This window comes from Asterias amurensis, chromosome 13 (assembly GCF_032118995.1).
Source record: "Asterias amurensis chromosome 13, ASM3211899v1".
NCBI classification, from domain to species: Eukaryota; Metazoa; Echinodermata; class Asteroidea; order Forcipulatida; family Asteriidae; genus Asterias; species Asterias amurensis.
The window spans coordinates 21171587-21191602 of NC_092660.1; the positions used below are offsets into that span (position 1 = coordinate 21171587).

The window sequence follows — 20016 nt, forward strand, 5'->3', positions numbered from 1 at the left end:
GGCATTCATGATTAGTTGAAACAACTTTGACCCCATGTTGACCTTTACTTCCGGGTCAACCGGAAGTGAGCCCATATCTAAAAAAGTAAAAAGCTAATGTTCAAACTTCAGTTATAGACTCTAAGGCAATAGATATTAGCTCTTGGAAAACTGTGACCCTATGTTGACCTCTACTTCGGGGTCAACCGGAAGTGGGACTATATATCAAGATCTTCCCAACCGATTGTTTTCACTTTTTCATTTATAGACTCCTTGGCATTGCAGATTAGTCTTTGGTAGCTGTGGGCCCATTTTGACCTTTACTTGCGGGTCAACCGGGAAGTGTGACCTAATATCAAGAGCTATACAACTTTTTTGAAACTATTTTTCAGTTATAGATTCCTTGGGCAATGAAGCACATAATCCAAGCAAAACATCACGGAACAGCTTCGTGTTTGTTCACAAACACTTAATGTCTAGTTATTTTTATTATTATTATTATTATTATTATTATTATTATTCTTTGTTTCTCCCAAAATCCCATATTGTTTGTACACGTTTTTGTGGCAGCCTAATCTCCTAAACCATATCCCGAAAGAGTGAGTTTATTATACCAAATTGAAGCTTAGAACATAAGCTTAATTCTTATCGTAAAAAAATATTTAAATTGTTATTTAATAAGCCTTAATTAAGCTTATGAATATTTAATTAGCAAACCGAGTTAACACCATATCTCAAAAAGTAGACTGCCAATCCTGAAACTTTTTTCAGCTATACACTAGTCAGGTCCTGTTAATGTGATTTCTGACATAAAATTCTGGACGACGTCACAATGACGTCATGTATTTCACGTTTTGTGTCTGTGCACAAACACAATGGATCTTGAAGTGTAAACAAACCCAGCTTTCGAAAACATAATTAATTCGATTAAAATTAAATTACACGTTGTACACTTCCCAAAACTGCTTTAGATTAAATATTATTCATTGATGGTCATTTTAAAAGCATCAGAACTTATAGAAACAGTGTAATTATTTTTAAAAACCTGTATTTCCGGGGAAGTTTTTTCAAAGCTCATGGGTACGGCGTAAAACTTGATTTGAATAGTCCAAATTGTAAAACTGTTAACTTGACCAAGTCCTTATCCCATGTTCGACCGGTGTTATTGCGTTTTTTTATTCAATATACATAGATTTCTTACGGTCACCGACTAGCACAAGTCTAAACTTGTTCCCCAAATTTGACAAGCCTGAGCATGGTGCGTCGTGGACCGGGTTCATTTCAGGCGACGAGCGTGGACGACGAAAATAGACCGCACGGGATTTGGAATTATTTACGGGTAAAGTCACCTTGTTCGCGCCGGGGACCATTTCCCTAAACTAATTCCAGTATTTCGCGTTACGTTCGGAAATTAAACCATGACAAACAAAAACTCTTTGACAGGAATACAAAAGCAGAGATTTTATTATGCTGACGTTTCTCTGGTGGTTAAGTGGCTCAGTTTTATAGAGCTGCTTATAATAAACAGGCAAAACATTTTGCTTTACAGAATTGCAGAAATTGAGCAGAACACCTGGATTCACAACTTGAACATGAGGCATGGTTAAGCTGCTTTTTGTGTTTAAAAAGCTATTATGTAGTTTGGTCCAGGGCCAATGGCTTTTAAAAGAAAGAATCGCAGCGCTTACGTAATCAGGGAATTGTGCTTACGCTAAGCGTATTTAACAGCTTTAGCAGGAAATGTGTTCTTGAGCGTCACAATTCGCATCAAAAAGTTTGCTACAGTGAACTCCTGCGAAACTTTCACTGCGAAAACAGTGACTTAAAAATTTGATTTGCATCCGCAGGAAAAACCGTGCTTTACTTGTGACAAAAGTAGGCAGGGGCGACTAGTGTGCTATAGTGTTAAAGTCGCGACTACAAATTATTATTTGAGTCGCGACTACTACAGAAATCGTGCAATTGAAATGTCTCATATAAAGAGCGCCCCCTATCGACAGGAGTAGGAAAACAAAGGAGTATCCTACAAATTAATTGTGTTTTTAAACACGTAAAATAATATTAGATGGAAGCTTTAGGATGTTTAGCTTAATTTCTATCATAAAACATAATAAAATTATTTATTAATTAACCACCAGTGACCCTCATTTGCATATTAATTAGGAAATCTTTGCAGCATCATATCTCAAGAACTTCACGGCCGACTTTTCAACTGTTTGTTCTTAAAGACTCCTTGGGGGTTGGAGATTAATTTGAAAAAACTGTGACCTCAAGTTGACCTCTACTTCCGCGTCAACCGGAAGTGTCACCATATCTCAAGAACTATACAGCAGATTTTCAAAATATTTTCAGTTATAAACTCCTTAGGCATAAAATATTAACTTTAAAAAACCGTGACCTCAAGTTGACCCATACTTCCTGGTCAACCGGAAGTGGGACCATATCTCAAGAACTATACAACAGATTATCAATTTTTGTTCAGTTATAGACTCCTTGGGCATTCAAGATTAGTTTGAAACAACTTTGACCCCATGTTGACCTTTACTTCCGGGTCAACCGAAAGTGAGCCCATATCTAAAAAAGTGCAAAGCTAATGTTCAAACTTCAGTTATAGACTCTAAGGCAATAATAATTAGCTCTTGGAAAACTGTGACCCCAAGTTGACCTCTACTTCTGGGTCAACTGGAAGTGGGACTATATATCAAGATCTACACAACCGATTTTATAGACTCCTTGGCATTGCAGATTAATCTTTGGTAGCTGTGGGCCCATGTTGACCTTTACTTACGGGTCAACTGGGAAGTAAGACTTTATAACATGAGCTATACAACTTTTTGAAACCCTTTTCAGTTATATATTCCTTGGGCAATGAAGCACATAATCCAAGCAAAACAACACGGAACAGCTTCGTGTTTGTTCACAAACACTTAATGTCTAGTTGTTATTATTATTATTAAAAATTTTCAAGCAACATTTGATATGTTCACAAGGCTATAGCATTGTACACATTTTCACAAATTTTGAAGCAAAATTTGATAAATTCACAAGGCTTGTACACGTTTTCTAGTAAAATTTGATGCAAAATGTGATAATTTCACAGGTTATAGCCAAGCCTTGTGTAGACATTTTGGAGCAAAATTTGACAAATTCACAAGGCTATAGCCTTGTACACATTTTCATAGATTTTGAAGCAAAATTTAATAAATTTGCAGGGCTACAGCCTTTTTCAAGCTACAGACATTTTCAAGCTAAATTTGAAAAATTCACAAGGCTTGTACACATTTTTTAGGAAAATTTGAAGCAAAATTTGATAATTCCCAGGCATGTAGCCTTGTAAACAAGTTCAATAGGCTATAGCTTTGTCACATTTTCTAGGAAAATTTGAAGCAAAATTTGATAATTCCAAAAGGCAAAATTGGCAAAAGGTCCGTCATAAATACAATTATTATTATTACTACTATTAAAAATTTTCAAGCAAAATTTGACAAGTTGACAAGCCTTGTACAAATTTTCACAAATTTTGATGAAAAATTTGATAAATTTACAGGGCTTGTACACATTTTCAAGCAAAATTTGACAGGTTCACAAGTCTGTAGGTTTTGTACACATCTTCTAAAAGAAAGTTGAAACAAAATTGGATAAATTCAATTCAATTTAATTCAAAAAACTTTATTTATCCTTTACAGGCAATTACAAGTTTGACACGTTCACAAGGCTATAGCCTTGTCAGATTTTCACAAATTGTTAACCAAAACTTGAAAAATTCACAAGGATTATAACCTTGTTAACATTTTGCAGGAAAATTTGAAGCAAAATTTGATAAATCCACAAAGCTATAGCTTTGTAGACGTTTTCAAGCAACAATTGACAAGTTCACAAGTGTACATAGCTTTGTACACATTTTCTAGGAATATTTCACAAATTCACATGCTAGAGCCTTGTACACATTATTCACACAAAAATTGACAAGTTCAGATAGCTACACATGTATAGACTTGCACACATTTTCTAGAAAAAAATGAAGAAAACTTGATAAAAAGACAAGGCTATATATATAGCCTTGGACACATTTTCTAGAAAAATTGGCAAATTCACAAGGCCTAGAGCCTTGTACACATTATTCACAAATGTTCAAGCAAAATATCACAAGTTCAGATAGCTATAGGCTTGCACACATTTTCTAGAAAAAATTGAAGAAAATTTGATAAAGTCACATTTTCAAGCAACATTTGACAGGTTCACATTCACAAGGCTAAGACCTTGTACACATTTTCACAATTGTTTAAGCAAAATGTGACAAGTTAATAAGGCTATAGCCTTGTACACATTTTCACAAATTTTGAAGCCAAATTTGATAAATTTACAGGGTTACAGCCTTGTACACATTTTGAAGCAAAATTCAACAAGTTCACAAATTTTGAAGCAAAACTTGTAAAATTCACAAGGTCCTGACACTGTACACATTTTCACAAATTTTCAAGCAAAATGTTAAAAATTAACAAGGCTATAGCCTTGAACACATTTTCACAAATTTTCAAGCCAAATTAGAAATTCAAAAAAAAAATTGACAAGTTTACAAGGCTATCTGCCTTGTACACATTTTCTAGGAAAATTTGAAGCAAAACTTGTTAATTTCACAAGGCCTTGTACACATTTTTAAGCCAAATGTGAAGCCAAATTTTATAAATTCACAAGGCCTTGTACACATTTTCCAGCAAAATTTTACAAATTCACAAAACTATATAACCTTGTACACATTTTCAAGCAAAATAAGTATAGCCTTGTACAAGTTTTCAGGCAAAATTTTGCTAAATTCACAAGGCTTCCGCTTTATATAGCCTTGTTGCATTTTAAAGCAAAATTAATTCACAAGCCCTTCTTGCATTTTCAGGCAAAATTTGATAATACACCAGGCTATCAAGGCTACAGAATTGTACACATTTTCATAGAAATTTTGACAAATTCACAACTTAAAGGCTAGCCTTGTTGCATTTCAGAGCAAAACTAATACACATAGCCTAGTACAAATTTTCAGGAATAAATTTGATAACAACTCAAGGCTTATGAATTGTCTTGTACACATGTTCAGGCAAAATTTGATACATATCGCCTTGTTGCATTTTTGAATAAAATTAATACACTTAGCCTAGTGGCATTTTTAAGCAAAATTAGATAAATTCACAAGGCCTTGTACACAACTTCAGGCAAGAGTTGATGTACAGGGTTTCGCCCCCAAAAAGTTATCCTACTGTTAAGGGTTTGTCATAACACTGATATCAAGTTCCCTATTGCAAGCAATATATTTAATATTAAAATTTGGCCTATTCTTTCTGGTAAGGTTCGTTGAGAAACGTGCAGCAGGGCTAACAACGTGCAGGTCCAGGGTACCAGCCCCCTAGGGAGTACTTCCATTAGCTGACCGTTTGCGATAATACCAGCACCATCCTCAGGTGAGGAACCTGAATGCACCCTTAAGATTAGCCAACCAGCGATCCAGGCTGGAAGTTATGTAGGACCTCAACTGCCATGAGTGTCCTGCAGCCGATTTCACAAAACGCTAGGATTAATCCTACATTGTAACTCGAGTTAGGACGATTTAGATATACCATAGAAACAGAAAAGAGTGTGTGATGAACAGTTTCATGACCAATGCAGTGTTGACCCACAGTAGATATACCATAGACACAGATAGGAGATGTGTGAACAGTTTCATGACCAATGCAGTGTGGACCCACACAGTAGATATACCAAAGAAAGAGATAGGGGATGAGTGAACAGTTTCAAGACCAATGCAGTGTGGACCCACACGGTAGATATACCATAGAAACAGATAGGAGATGTGTGAAAAGTTTCATGACCAATGCAGTGTGGACCTACACAGTAGATATACCATAGAAACAGAGATGAGATGTTTTAACAGTTTCATGACCAATGCAGTGTGGACCTACACAGTAGATATACCATAGAAACAGATAGGAGATGTGTGAACAGTTTCATGACCAATGCAGTGTGGACCCACACAGTAGATATACCATAGAAACAGAGATGAGATGTTTTAACAGTTTCATGACCAATGCAGTGTGGACCCACACAGTAGATATACCATAGAAACAGATAGGAGATGTGTGAACAGTTTCATGACCAATGCAGTGTGGACCTACACAGTAGATATACCATAGAAACAGAGATGAGATGTTTTAACAGTTTCCTGACCAATGCAGTGTGGACCCACACAGTAGATATACCATAGAAACAGATAGGAGATGTGTTAACAGTTTCATGACCAATGCAGTGTGGACCCACACAGTAGATATACCATAGAAACAGAAAGGAGGTATGAACAGTTTTATGACCAATGCAGTGTGGACCCACACGGTAGATATACCATAGAAACAGATAGGAGATGTAGTAACAGTTTCATGTAAGCTTGTTCCTTTTCCTTTTAAAAGACCGAGTCCCAATTATAAAAGACTCTGTGGAGCCGATCCTGGGACAAACCAGCTCTAGAAATTGGGGCTTGATGTTGAAAGCGGTGACCGCAGATACAGTGTGCAAAAGGCTTCAAGCCGACATAGACCGGCAGCCCAGAGCACTTTGGTTAAACGAACGAGGTACCAATATTTGAGTACATGAACATTTAGTGGATAACCTGACATAGTCAAATATGGATGTCTGCCGGGGACCCCCCCCCCCCCCCCCCCGCTGCGTGTAGCGCATGGACCCCCAACAAAGAGGCAAAATAATGGGCTGGTTCAAACATTCTAGATACCACATGAAACCAAGTGAAAATGGTCATCACCATCATGCTTTTAGTATGGCGCCGTTCAATGGCGACACGTTCTCTCGAGCTCTGATGATTTTGTTGTTTTTATGTGTTTTATTGGGTGCAATATCTGCTGTTTCACTCAAATATAGCAGAGATGAGCTGTTATTCCTTCGGTCCAACGTTGGTGAAGCTACAACCAGTGTTGATTTGACAGAAATAGAGACATTTTGCCAGCCGATTGAGGACAACAACTCTGTTCAACATGTTGGCCAGCCACGGTACACAAAGCACCATAGACGGAAGAGAGGTAGGAGAGGCGGACTGCTGGTCAAGCTACGCAATCGCAAGGGTAAAACTCCAGTACCTAGCATCATTGTATTCAATGTCCAGAGACTTTACAACAAAATGGATGAATTGATCTACCGTATTAACAACCAGAATGACTATAAAAATTGTTGTGTATTTTGTTTCTCAGAAACATGGCTTAAACTTTCACATCCTGACTCTATTTTGCAACCCTCTGGATTTACCATTTATAGACAAGATCGTGACCCTGTTATTACAAAGAAGGGGAAAGGTGGAGGAGTATGCTTTTTAATCAACAATAAATGGTGCACAGACATTAGGATTATATCTAGTGGTTGCTACACTGATGTGGAATATTTGGCAATCAAGTGTAGACCCTTTTATCTACCAAGGGAGTTTTCATCAGTTACGCTAACATCAGTGTACATTCACCCTAAAGCGGACACCGATGTTGCTTTGAACACTCTCTCTGATGTTATTTCAAGCTACGAGAACGCAGACCCAGAAACCCTAACAATTGTTGCAGGTGATTTTAACAGGGCAAACTTGAAATCCGTTGCGCCTAATTACCGGCAATTTGTGACATGCCCCACCCGAGGTTCTGCCACCCTGGACCATTGTTACTGCCCAGTGAAAGGTGCCTTACAAGTCAATACCTCGTGCTAGCCTCGGTAACTCTGATCACTCAGTGGTGTTTCTCATTCCAGCCTACAAGCAAGAACTTAAACAAAGCAAACCTACAAAGAAGACGGTGAGGATATGGTCTACTGCGTCAGTTGATCAGTTACGCGGTAGTTTTGAATGTACCACATGGGACGGCTTTAGTCAAGGCACGGGCCTTGATGAGTATGTTGAAACAACTATTGATTATATCAACTTCTGTGTGGATTCGTGTGTTCAAACCAAAGTTCTGACACAATATCCTAACAATAAACCTTGGTTCAATAAGAAAATTAGAAGAAAGCTTCTTGCCAAGGATGAGGCCTACCGGTTAAAAGACGTCAACCCTGAAGAATTCCGCTTAGCCAAATCATCTCTAAAAAAAGGTATTAGAGATGCTAAACGATCTTTCAAAATCAAACTTGAGGATAGATTTGACACTAACAATCCTAGAGAACTATGGGGTAACATCAATCTAATTACCCAGTATAAGGGCCCTGTCAAAACAACGAGTACAGATGACGCAACACTTCCTTCTCAACTGAACAACTTTTATAGTCGCTTTGACAACGCAAATGCCACCGCACCAGCAACTGTTCCGGAGAACGATAACGAGGCACCATTCACAATCAGCGCATCAGATGTCCAACGCAAGTTTTCTCGCCTCAATGAACATAAAGCGGCAGGCCCTGATGGAATTTTCCCCCGACTATTGAAATTCTGTTCTACTCAGCTGGCTGGTGTTTTCACTGACATTTTTAACTTATCTTTGCTGCAACGTAAAGTTCCTCTTTGTTTTAAACAATCTGTTATAATACCTGTTCCTAAGAAGAAGTCCATTTCGAACTTAAATGATTATAGGCCAGTGGCACTGACTTCAATCCCAAAGAAAATTTTTGAAGGTTTCGTTCTTCAATTTCTTAAATCAATTTTACCTCCTAATATGGATAGTCATCAATTTGCTTACAGAACTAATCGTAGTGTTGAGGATGCAATTTGTCTCCATGAAGTTTTGCGCCATCTTGAGCAATCTATGTCTTATGCTAGAATTCTTTTTATTGATTATAGTTCTGCTTTTAACACAATTGTACCATGTAAATTGCATTTTAAACTTATCAATGACCTCGAGCTCCCTGTTTCAATTTCTAATTGGATTCTAGACTTTTTATTGGAACGTCGTCAGGTTGTAAGAATTGGTAGTTGCACTTCACATTCTCTTGTGTTAAATACTGGTACTCCGCAAGGTTGTGTCCTGTCACCACTTTTATATTCATTGTATACTCATGATTGTAAAGCGACCAACCCCAATTCGCTTGTTGTTAAGTTTGCAGATGATACTAGTCTAATTGGTTTAATTCTAAAATTAAACGAATAGAATGAAGTTTAATTGGAATTCTACTGAGTCTATCACCGACACTGAAGGACTTACATGAGATTACACTTTCCACCGGAGTAATTAGTCACAGTTGAGAGAACATGAAAAGATGTTCCTGGTATAAATGCCCCACCACGCCCAGTGCTCCCCAATACATTTTTCACCAAGGAACATTGTGCCCGGCGAAAATGGGGTGGGTCAACTAATTAAAGTTGCAACCTATGTGGAGGGAATGTAAGTCCTTCAGTGTCGGTGATAGACTCAGTAGAATTCCAATTAAACTTCATTCTATTCGTTTAATTTTAGAATTCCACCTCGTCATCACCTCCACTTCGGACTTACATGAGATTTTAGAGCACAGAGACGGGCAACATGCAATAAAAAACGTGATTGTGTATACGACTTGATGGTTTTATCACAATTTATTAACGTTCTATAGCTCTGAACTCTTTAACTGTTGTAAACATAATAAGCAAGAGAAAATCGTGCATTAATATAACAAATTACATTTTCATTTCTTAAGAAACGACCAACCTACTTGGTTGTACCAGCCAAAACTGCGTTTGCAAAGCTGTGATCTGTTTGCCCTACTGGTTTGTTATAAAATTTAGCAAAAGTACTACTTCTCGCCCAATGGCCAGTACTTAAAATAATGTTCAGTGGTACTCCATTCTTAAAAGCAGCACTGCATGCAGCAGATCGAGTACTATGTGCTGTGAACTTGGCTGTGTCGATGCCAGCCTTATGCAACGTGTTCTTTATCCAGCGAGAGATTGTCTCTGACCTTACTTGTTTGTGGGGTGATGCATAGCTTACAAACAAACACCGTTGTTTACCCCTTAGGGATTTCGTCTTAATTAAATACTGTTTTAGCGTCGTCATGACACAAAGTTGGTCATCATGAGGATACCTCGGTAACACCAAACTAACAGGCTGTTTGCCAATCTTGCTGGTTTTCGTCAACTTAGATACAACAAAGATAATTTTTGTAGCTGTAACTTCAGCGTCGTCTAAATTAAGTAGCGACAAAGTTTGACATCTTTGTCCTGAAATCAATGCAACAAGCATAACTAGCTTCATAGTGAGTTCTTTTAAGAACAACTTATTAGACGGACCCAAATTTGTTAAGTATTGTAACACAGTATTAACGTCCCATGTACAAGTATATCTGGGTATTGCAGGTCTCATGTTGAAGACACCTGTCATGAACCTTTTTATCAGGGGGAGAGACCCAATTGGTGTCCCATCTATAGGGGCTAGTATTGCTGACAATGCACTACGTAGTGTGTTCAGTGTGCTGTAACTACTACCCTTGTCAAATTCCTCTGTTAAGCAGTCTAGGATCACCGCTACAGTCGCTCGAAGTGGATCACTCTTTGTTCGAGCACAGAACAGAACCCATTTTTGGATCGCTGATCGGTAAGACTTCTTGGTTGAAGTCCGCCAGGATGAGATAATAATGTCGGCAGCGTGCTGCGAAATTCCCTGGCTCTGTAAGTTTTCCCTGACAAATGGCATGCCATCAGTTGCAGCCGATCTCGCAATGGGTGTAGTCTACCTGAGGAAGGGAGTGAGAGTAAATTAGTTCTTTTTGGCAAAATAATTGGTTTGTTCACCAACAGTTTAAGCATCTTAGGAAACCATGCTTGTGTATGCCAAAGTGGAGCAACAAGTATGGCTGTTGACTCCTCATATTCGATCTTTGTCAATACTTTCCCAATAAGGCAGAACGGGGGAAACGCGTAGACCTTATAGTTTGTCCAGTCTAGCGTGAATGCATCATTGAAAAATGCGTTTGGGTCAGGTTTCCACGATACATAAGGTTGAATCTGATGGTTCAATCTTGACGCAAACATGTCAATATTTGGCGTCATAAAGATATCGATAATCTTCCGGAAAACTTCTGGGTGTAACTTCCATTCGATATCTTCACGGAAGTGACGTGATGCAAAATCAGCACTCACATTTTCAATACCCGGCAAGAATGAAACGGACAGCCATATTTTCCTATTCAAACACCAAAGCCAGAATTCCCTGGCCAGTTCATTTAACTGAACGGAGTGTGTGCCGCCAAAAAACGTTATGTATGACACGGCAGTTGTATTGTCCGATTTAAGGTGTACGTGAATGTCCTTATGTTTACTAAAAAGGGACTGTAAGGCAAAAAAGCAAGCTTTAAGCTCAAGGTAGTTAATATGCCATGTAGCTTCCTCAGCTGACCACTGTCCACCTAACATATGCCCATTGCAATTCGCACCCCAGCCATTGAGGGACGCGTCAGTTTCAACAATGAAATCGGGCTTGTTTCTGTGAATGGGGGCACTAGCATACTGTAGGTTAGTAAGCCACCAGTTTAAGTCTGCCTTAGCTTGGTCAGACAATGACATTCTTGCATCAAAATCATCATGGTTTGCAGTCAATGCTGCGTTTTTCTCAGATTCAATAGATCTTCTGAATAATGTACCGTACGGTACGGCAATATCACAAGAGACTAAAAAGCCCACTACTTGGGCAACGTCCCTAATTTTGGGAAGATTGGCAACAATAATGTTATGAATAGCCGCTTCAATTTTCCTCTTTTTTGCTGGAGGAATAGCAATTGTCATGTTTTCTGAATTTATTGTAAAACCCAGAAACACAATGGTCTTCGTGGGTTTCATGACAGATTTCCCAGTATTGACTATAAATCCTAACTCTTGGGTGAGGGCAACTCGAGCTTTAACATTGGTTATGCACTCTTCTTTTGTTGCACCTATCAACAAAGCGTCGTCAATGTAGTCACAAGATTCGTGTCCCATTAGTCTTAAAGAGGCTATCAAAGGTTTCATTATCTTTGTAAATACCCTTGGTGCACAAGCTAAACCGAAAGGCAGACAGGTAAATTCGAACAATTTGTTCTGCCACATAAAACGCAAATATTTGCGGTGGTTTTTGGCAATCGGTACTGTGAAGTACGCATCTTTAAGATCAATTGATGCCATAAAGCAGTGTGGTCGGATTAATTGCAGAGCAAAATGAATTGTTTCCATTTTAAAATGGACATAGGCCACTGATTTATTCAACTGGCGAAGGTTGATAATTGGGCGAAAAGTCCCGTCTTTCTTTGGACGGATGAAAATGTTTGATACAAACTCACCATATTCATGGGTAGCATGTGTAATTGCTCCTTTTTGGAGCAGTTTATCAATTTCCTTCGAGATAATTTCAACTTCATTGGGAACAAATTTAATTTGTTTAGGGGGGAACGATTGTAAGGGTCGTTTCCCAAATTCTATTTCATAGTGCTTTATAGCATCTAGAACCCACTTATCTGAAGTTATTTCTTGCCATTTTGTAACAAATTGTGCTAATCTACCTGCAATTTTGCTAGATTTAATGCATGTTGTACTTACCAGTGCACTGGTTGTACTTGTAGGGACATGCCGAATTACTTTGCTGTTTCCACATCTTGTCGTGGCTTGGCATTCCACCGAGTGTCTCGGTGTCTGTTGTGGCGCTGATAGTTTAAATGACCACCTCTTCTGAATTGGCTGGTGTAGTTCGAATTACCCCTGTTGTTGTGCATGGGTCGTTTCCGATCATGTTTGTCGTTTCCTCTGAAAGTTGACCAGCCAACTTTGTTCCCAATTTTGTTGGTCTGCTGTATGTCCTTGCACTGTTGGGGCAAGTCATCACCAAATAAAAACCCTGTTACGGGCACATGTGGCGAGCAAAGACCAGAAAATTGTTTGTTAAGATCGGGCTTAATCAAATCCCGTCTTCGCACATTCAGTTCCTGGTTGGCGTGTCCAATAATGGCCACCGCATCCAATAGCTTGGTGATTTCAACCTTGAAATCAGGGTTTACCTGAGTGGGCGGGTCAGTAGCAGCGGGTCTGGACATAAGTGAGTTTATTACCCCAACTACGGGTATAATTCCTTTAAGAAGTGCCTGTTGCACCTTCTGGAATTTTATGTCCTGAGAGCGAGTCTTTGGCTTTAGTGAGCTCCATATCTCGGGGTTAACCCGAGTGCACTCCAAATTTTTGACGTTGGTCGGTCTTTGGATGGTCTTGAGCTTTTCCACGGCCTTGTCCTCCGGCAATTTATGGCGGACCATTTTATCCACTACCTTAGCCAATTTGTCATTGACTGCATCGGCAGTCGGTGCATCCTCCGCATATAGTTGTTCAAAATTGTCCAACAACTGGTCATCTGGGCATAAGGTTTTTGACCCCTGCTGGCTCTCTTGAAGGAGCTCGTCTATGGCCTTTGAGGCACTCTCCGTATCAGATTCTGAATCCGATGACAGTCTAGGCCGCTTGGCGGGTCGACTGAGAATCACTGTTTGCATGTTTTCGATGGCTTCGGCCATACATGCAAGTTTCCCTGAAACATCCGCAAATTCTTGCCGGGAAACCGTGTCTGATGACGGGACCGTTGAGCGCTTAGGCTTTCGGCCTTTAACTTTCGGTTTGCCCGAAACTAAGCCAATTGATGAATTGTCATCTTGTCCCAAACCCGGGTCTTCCTGGGTATCAATTGCACCCGATGGGCCAGCCATCAACTCAAGGAGATCTGGTTCGTCGTAGTTGTCCATGGTGCAAAGTGCCAACATATACCCGTAATTGTACGAAGTATAGAGATTCGATGTACATACTCCGGCACAGAAAAATGTATTGGGGAGCACTGGGCGTGGTGGGGCATTTATACCAGGAACATCTTTTCATGTTCTCTCAACTGTGACTAATTACTCCGGTGGAAAGTGTAATCTCATGTAAGTCCGAAGTGGAGGTGATGACGAGGTGGAATTCAAAATGACGATGAAAGTGCTTGTCGTGCTCAGATTACTTCTGTTGTTAAATGGTGCGAGGAAAACAATCTCATATTAAATGTAGACAAAACAAAAGAGTTGATTGTGGACTTCCGTAGGAAACATAAGAACATTAAAGAGCCTGTTTATATCCATGACAACGTTGTAGAACAAGTTGGTAGTTTTAAACTACTCGGTACGTACATTGCCAATGACCTTACTTGGAACATTAATTGCCATGAAATTCTGAAAAAGGCCCGTCAACGTTTATTCTTTTTACGTAAACTGAACTCATTTGGTGTTCGTAAGTGTATTTTAGTAAATTTTTACCGGGCTATAATTGAAAGCATCCTTTGTTCATCCATCATTAATTGGTTTGGTCGTGTTTCTGCCAGTGATCTTCGCAAGCTGAATTCTGTTGTACGATCTGCAGAGAGGATTATCGGTGCTAGCCTGCCATCACTTGAATCAATCTATAGTCACAGAATGTGTAAACGCACTAGGTCTATAATGCAGGACGAGTTCTACCCAGCAGCTGATTATTTCCAATTTCTCCCTTCTAACCGTCGTCTTAAGCATTTTAAAGGTAGTAAGCGGTTCATAGATAGTTTTTATCCTCATGCTGTTCGTGCTTTTAATGATAACTAGTTTGTTTTCTGCTTTTTGTAGCTTATATTTGTATCTAATTTTATTTTAGTATTTTCTTCGCAATGTTTTTAAATGTATTTTGTGGTTGTTAATCTAGAGAGCTCGAGGTACACTACAATTTCCGATGTTTTAGGTTTTTAACTTTTTAACGTTGGCTGAATAAATCATTCTAATTTTAATTCTAATTCTAATGATACTAAGTAAACAATTTCAACCGCCAGACAAATTTTCTGAGCATTAGGCCTGCCAGACACCCCCTCCCCTAAATATTTTGTGTACAAACCTATGGGCTGAAATTAACCAGTTGTCAAATTAGCTCAGATTTACATGAAACTTTGTCTAACTGTTCCACTATGGCTAAAATGAACACAAACCAAAAATTAAATCCATACCCCGTACCGTTTCCGAGATACAGCCTCTTAAAATATGCTGTAATCTCCCCCTTTTGGAGCTCCACCCCCGGCCGACACCGCGCGTCGTGGTGGTATTCTTTCAAACGTTAAGAGCCCGTAATTTAATAACGACCCCAGCTGTTTGGCTGAAAGGTGTATGCTATTTAAGATGTGGCCCTTGATTCATAATTTGGCTGCACTTGGCCTGCCAGACACCCCCACCCGTGGGGTTAAACATCGGAGGAACCACCTTAACCAAGTTGAAATGACCAATAGGCCTAGTGCACTATTCGTAACACAAGACAATATCAGCCGCCAGACAAAAAATGTGTAATCTCATGTACAAGGTCCACTATAGTATAGTAAACACACTGGTCCATGTTGAAGGTTACAGAACTGTTGGGTGTAATCTCATGTACAAGGTCCACTGTAGTATAGTAAACACAATGGTCCACGCTTTATAGGGTAAATAACCATTGGGTGTAATCTCATGTACAAGGTCCACTATAGTATAGTAAACACACTGGTCCACGCTTTATAGGGTAAATAACCATTGGGTGTAATTTCATGTACAAGGTCCATTATAGTATAGTACACACTGGTCCATGCTCGAAGGTTACAGAACTGTTGGGTGTAATCTCATGTACAAGGTCCACTATAGTATAGTAAACACTGGTCCACGCTTTATAGGGTAAATAACCACCGGGTGTAATTTCATGTAAAAGGTCCACTATAGTATAGTAAACACACTGGTCCATGCTCGAAGGTTACAGAACTGTTGTGTGTAATCTCATGTACAAGGTCCACTATAGTATAGTAAACACACTGGTCCACGCTTTATAGGGTAAATAACCACCGGGTGTAATTTCATGTACAAGGTCCACTATAGTATAGTAAACACACTGGTCCATGCTCGAAAGTTACAGAACTGTTGTGTGTAATCTCATGTACAAGGTCCACTATAGTATAGTAAACAAACTGGTCCTTGCTTTGAGTGTAAACGCATGTACAAGGTCCACTATAGTATAGTAAACACACTGGTCCTTGTAGGGTAAATAACCATTGGGTGTAATCTCATGTACAAGGTCCACTATAGCATAGTAAACACACTGGTCCATGTAGGGTAAATAACCATTGGGTGTAATCTCATGTACAAGGTCCACTATAGTATAGTAAACACTGGTCCATGTTTTGAGTGTAAAACTCAATCCATGTACAAGGTCCACTTTAGTATAGTAAACACACTAGTCCATGCTTGAAGGTTACAGAACTGTTGGGTGTAATCTCATGTACAAGGTCCACTGTAGTATAGTAAACACACTGGTCCACGCTTTATAGGGTAAATGACCATTGGGTGTAATCTCATGTACAAGGTCCACTATAGTATAGTAAACACACGTATGGTTAGAACCATTGGCTGTAATCTCATGTTCAAGGTCCACTATTGTATAGTAAGCTTTTATCCTGATGAAGGAATTGCTTTAGAAATATATTTTAAATGTTAACTTAATGTCATTTGCAGTGTCCGCTCCTTATATGTGCATTTCAAAGTCAATGATGTCTTAAAAAACCTCCTCCACGTAATCATTCCTCTGTTAGATAGTAAACATTAGGAGTCCACGCTTGCATATACCAGTAAGTGTGTGAAAAAAAATGAAGTCCTCAGTTGGATAGTTTAAAAAAAGAGTCCTCACTTGCAGGTCTATACCAGTAAGTGTGTGTGTGTGTGTCATAATTATTTTATATCAAAAACTTGAAGATGAACACAAATTAATGATCCAGAGTATTTTGTTATTGTCATGATGAATGTTTTGGTTAAGCGGTTAGTGAACTAACCGGTTACTTTCAGCAGTACTCTCAAACAATCTTTATTTCAGCTTTTACAATTTAAAGCAACACTCTTACCGATATCTGGGTTTATGTACTTGCAAACAAAACCCTCTTGATCACACTTCTTATTACAAAAGAAGTGTGCTACCTCTCTGGGCGCAGGGGCCCTTCTCCTATTTCGATGCATCCCTAAAAATAATAATGGTAATATTTTAAACTTTAATTGTTTTAAACTGGTCAGTGAACAAGACTAAAATGTATAGGCCTATAACTTATGGTGTGTTCAAACTAATTCGCATTTTTTAGAAGCCCAATATTGAACTTGGGGCCCCCCACAAAACCACGTCAGTGGCGTAACTAAGGGGGGGGGGGGGCACGGGGCACATACCCCCTAATAAATTAAGATTATTGGATCACTACCACTGTAACAGCATCTGATCTATGCTGTAGTGCTCACAGCTCAGCAGTAGAGTATGGACGGTATTATTAATAGTAATCGTTACCCTGACTCGATCCTCCTGACATTCTGATGGTCTAAAGGGATGTGAACAAGTACTAGAACTAGTACTAGGGCTCGGAACAACACTACTAGAACTAGTACTAGGGCTCGGAACAACACTACTAGAACTAGTACTAGGGCTCGGAACAACACTACTAGAACTAGTACAAGGGCTCGGAACAACACTACTAGAACTAGTACTAGGGCTCGGAACAACACTACTAGAACTAGTACTAGGGCTCGGAACAACACTACTAGAACTAGTACTAGGGCTCGGAACAACACTACTAGAACTAGTACTAGGGCTCGGAACAACACTACTAGAACTAGTACTAGGGCTCGGAACAACACTACTAGAACTAGTACTAGGGCTCGAAATTTACACTGAACTGCAGGCCAAAGGCCAGTGTTTTTGTGGAGGTCTTATGTTTTTGTTGACTTTCAGTCTGATAATTCTCTTCAAATTTTGTCGAGTATTCCCATAATTCAAATGAGATAAATCTTCTCCTAATGCTTGTTCAAATTAAACCAGTTCAAATGTTAAACTGTATCTAATATGTAATTCTTTTTTTTTGTTCACAATTTCTTAGAGCTGCTTAACGAAAAGGCATGCCAACTTTCCGGTGCTTAGTGCTTACTGCACGAAAATGAATGACGTCACAATGCAAATTCCATGGTGAACGCGCAAGCTGGCCGCCTAATTTTCTTGCTAACCAGCTAACCTGTGAAATACTCTTACACCTAAGCAAATTTGTCTGCTACAGTAAGCACAAAAAATGTGCTTACCGTTATGATTATGAAATGGGCCCTGGTCTTGTACAAAACCTTATGGTCCAGGGCAGTAAACTTGTTGAGCTACATTAACAAGCCCTGCGTTGCAGTCTTGTGGATTTTGGCACCCTAAATTCGAGCCCTGACCTAAGTAGGTCTACGGTTACGATTATCACAAAAATAGTAATAAGCTTATAAAAGTAAGTTTACCTTCACTTGACATACTATTATAAATAATTAGTATGTCGCTATGTTGTGTATCTCGCGATATATAATACCAGCAGTTGTAGAAATATGATGACAAATAAGAGAAAAATAACAATTCTCTTGAAATAAAGAAACCAAGCAATGCTGAATCTACTTGCTCTCCGTCTTTCACCAGTTCTGTGAACCCTGACAAATCTTAAAATGTTGTCTTCTCTAATAGTTCCAATAACACTATTAACAGCTGCTGGATTTGTAGATTTGTGACCACCAACACAAACATTAGCAGCAGTACTCGGAACACTTACAGTAGGCCTAGGTGGCAATGGCCTATCAGTGATACTTTCCATGCTACAACTAGTACTAGTAGTAGTGTTAACACTCCTTTGTACAAATATTAAATAAAAATGGCACTGCCATGATGCATTTACCTATATTTGTTGGTGCTTCCTCACAAGAAGTGTCTGTAGATGCCACAAAAGATGGCCGCTGCCGCCGCATGTGCTGTGTGGACCTCAAACAAGCACTGTGATTGGTTGAAAGTTCACTCATTCATGATCCATCAGTAGAGGGCGACATTATGACATAATATAAATTTTCACACACACTACTAAGTCAAAAGAGGGCGACATTGATGGGTGTGCAGTCCACACAGTGTTGTTTTGATTTTTACAGACATTCCTTCATTGTGTGGACCAAACTAAAAACAATGGAATAATATTATTTTCAGTTATTAAATAAAATAGGCCAAAAACATTGTGTGGACCCGGTGTATGTCCACACAAAGTCAACAGTCCACAGTTTGTTGGTGTGCAAACAAGGTGACGTCCACACAAAGATAGCTGGGCCAACACACACACACACACACGCACACCTACTGGTATAGACCTGCAAGTGAGGACTCTTTTTTTAAACTATCCAACTGAGGACTTCATTTTTTTCACACACTTACTGGTATATGCAAGCGTGGACTCCTAATCTTTACTATCTAACAGAGGACTGATTACGTGGAGGAGGTTTTTTAAGACATCATTGACTTTGAAATGCACATATAAGGAGCGGACACTGCAAATGACATTAAGTTAATATTTGAAATATATTTCTAAAGCAATTCCTTCATCAGGATAAAAGCTTACTATACAATAGTGGACCTTGAACATGAGATTACAGCCAATGGTTATAACCATACGTGTGTTTACTATACTATAGTGGACCTTGTACATGAGATTACACCCAATGGTTATTTACCCTATAAAGCGTGGACCAGTGTGTTTACTATACTATAGTGGACCTTGTACATGAGATTACACCCAATGGTTCTGTAACCTTCAAGCATGGACCAGTGTGTTTACTATACTATAGTGGACATTGTACATGGATTGAGTTTACACTCAAAACATGGACCAGTGTGTTTACTATACTATAGTGGACCTTGTACATGAGACTACACCCAATAGTTATTTACCCTACAAGGACCAGTGTGTTTACTATACTATAGTGGACCTTGTACATGAGTTTACACTCAAAGCAAGGACCAGTTTGTTTACTATACTATAGTGGACCTTGTACATGAGATTACACACAACAGTTCTGTAGCCTTCGAGCATGGACCAGTGTGTACTATACTATAGTGGACCTTGTACATGAAATTACACCCGGTGGTTATTTACCCTATAAAGCGAGGACCAGTGTTGTTACTATACTAAAGTGGGCCTTGTACATGAGATTACACCCAATGGTTATATACCCTATAAAGCGTAGACCAGTGTGTTTACTATGTTAAAGTGGACCTTT

General features: G+C 39.1%; 2 protein-coding genes and 1 pseudogene across 2 annotated transcripts; 1 reads left to right on the top strand and 2 right to left on the bottom strand.

Moving 5' to 3' along the window:
* The first annotated feature begins 6761 nt into the window (after nucleotides 1–6761).
* On the top strand, nucleotides 6762–9039 carry LOC139946181 (uncharacterized). The gene is made up of 2 exons (XM_071943802.1): nucleotides 6762–8097; nucleotides 8139–9039. Exon 1 carries the CDS (start codon nucleotides 6794–6796, stop codon nucleotides 7715–7717), a length of 924 nt encoding a protein of 307 aa, XP_071799903.1. The 5' UTR covers nucleotides 6762–6793; the 3' UTR covers nucleotides 7718–8097; nucleotides 8139–9039.
* Nucleotides 9040–10570: 1531 nt separating this feature from the next.
* Nucleotides 10571–13772, bottom strand: LOC139946086 (uncharacterized; annotated as a pseudogene).
* LOC139945750 (uncharacterized) lies at nucleotides 10609–11692 on the bottom strand. Its single transcript, XM_071943139.1, has 2 exons — nucleotides 10799–11692; nucleotides 10609–10644 (listed from the first exon to the last, which is right to left on the bottom strand). Exons 1-2 carry the CDS (start codon nucleotides 11690–11692, stop codon nucleotides 10609–10611), a joined length of 930 nt encoding a protein of 309 aa, XP_071799240.1.
* Nucleotides 13773–20016: the final 6244 nt, after the last annotated feature.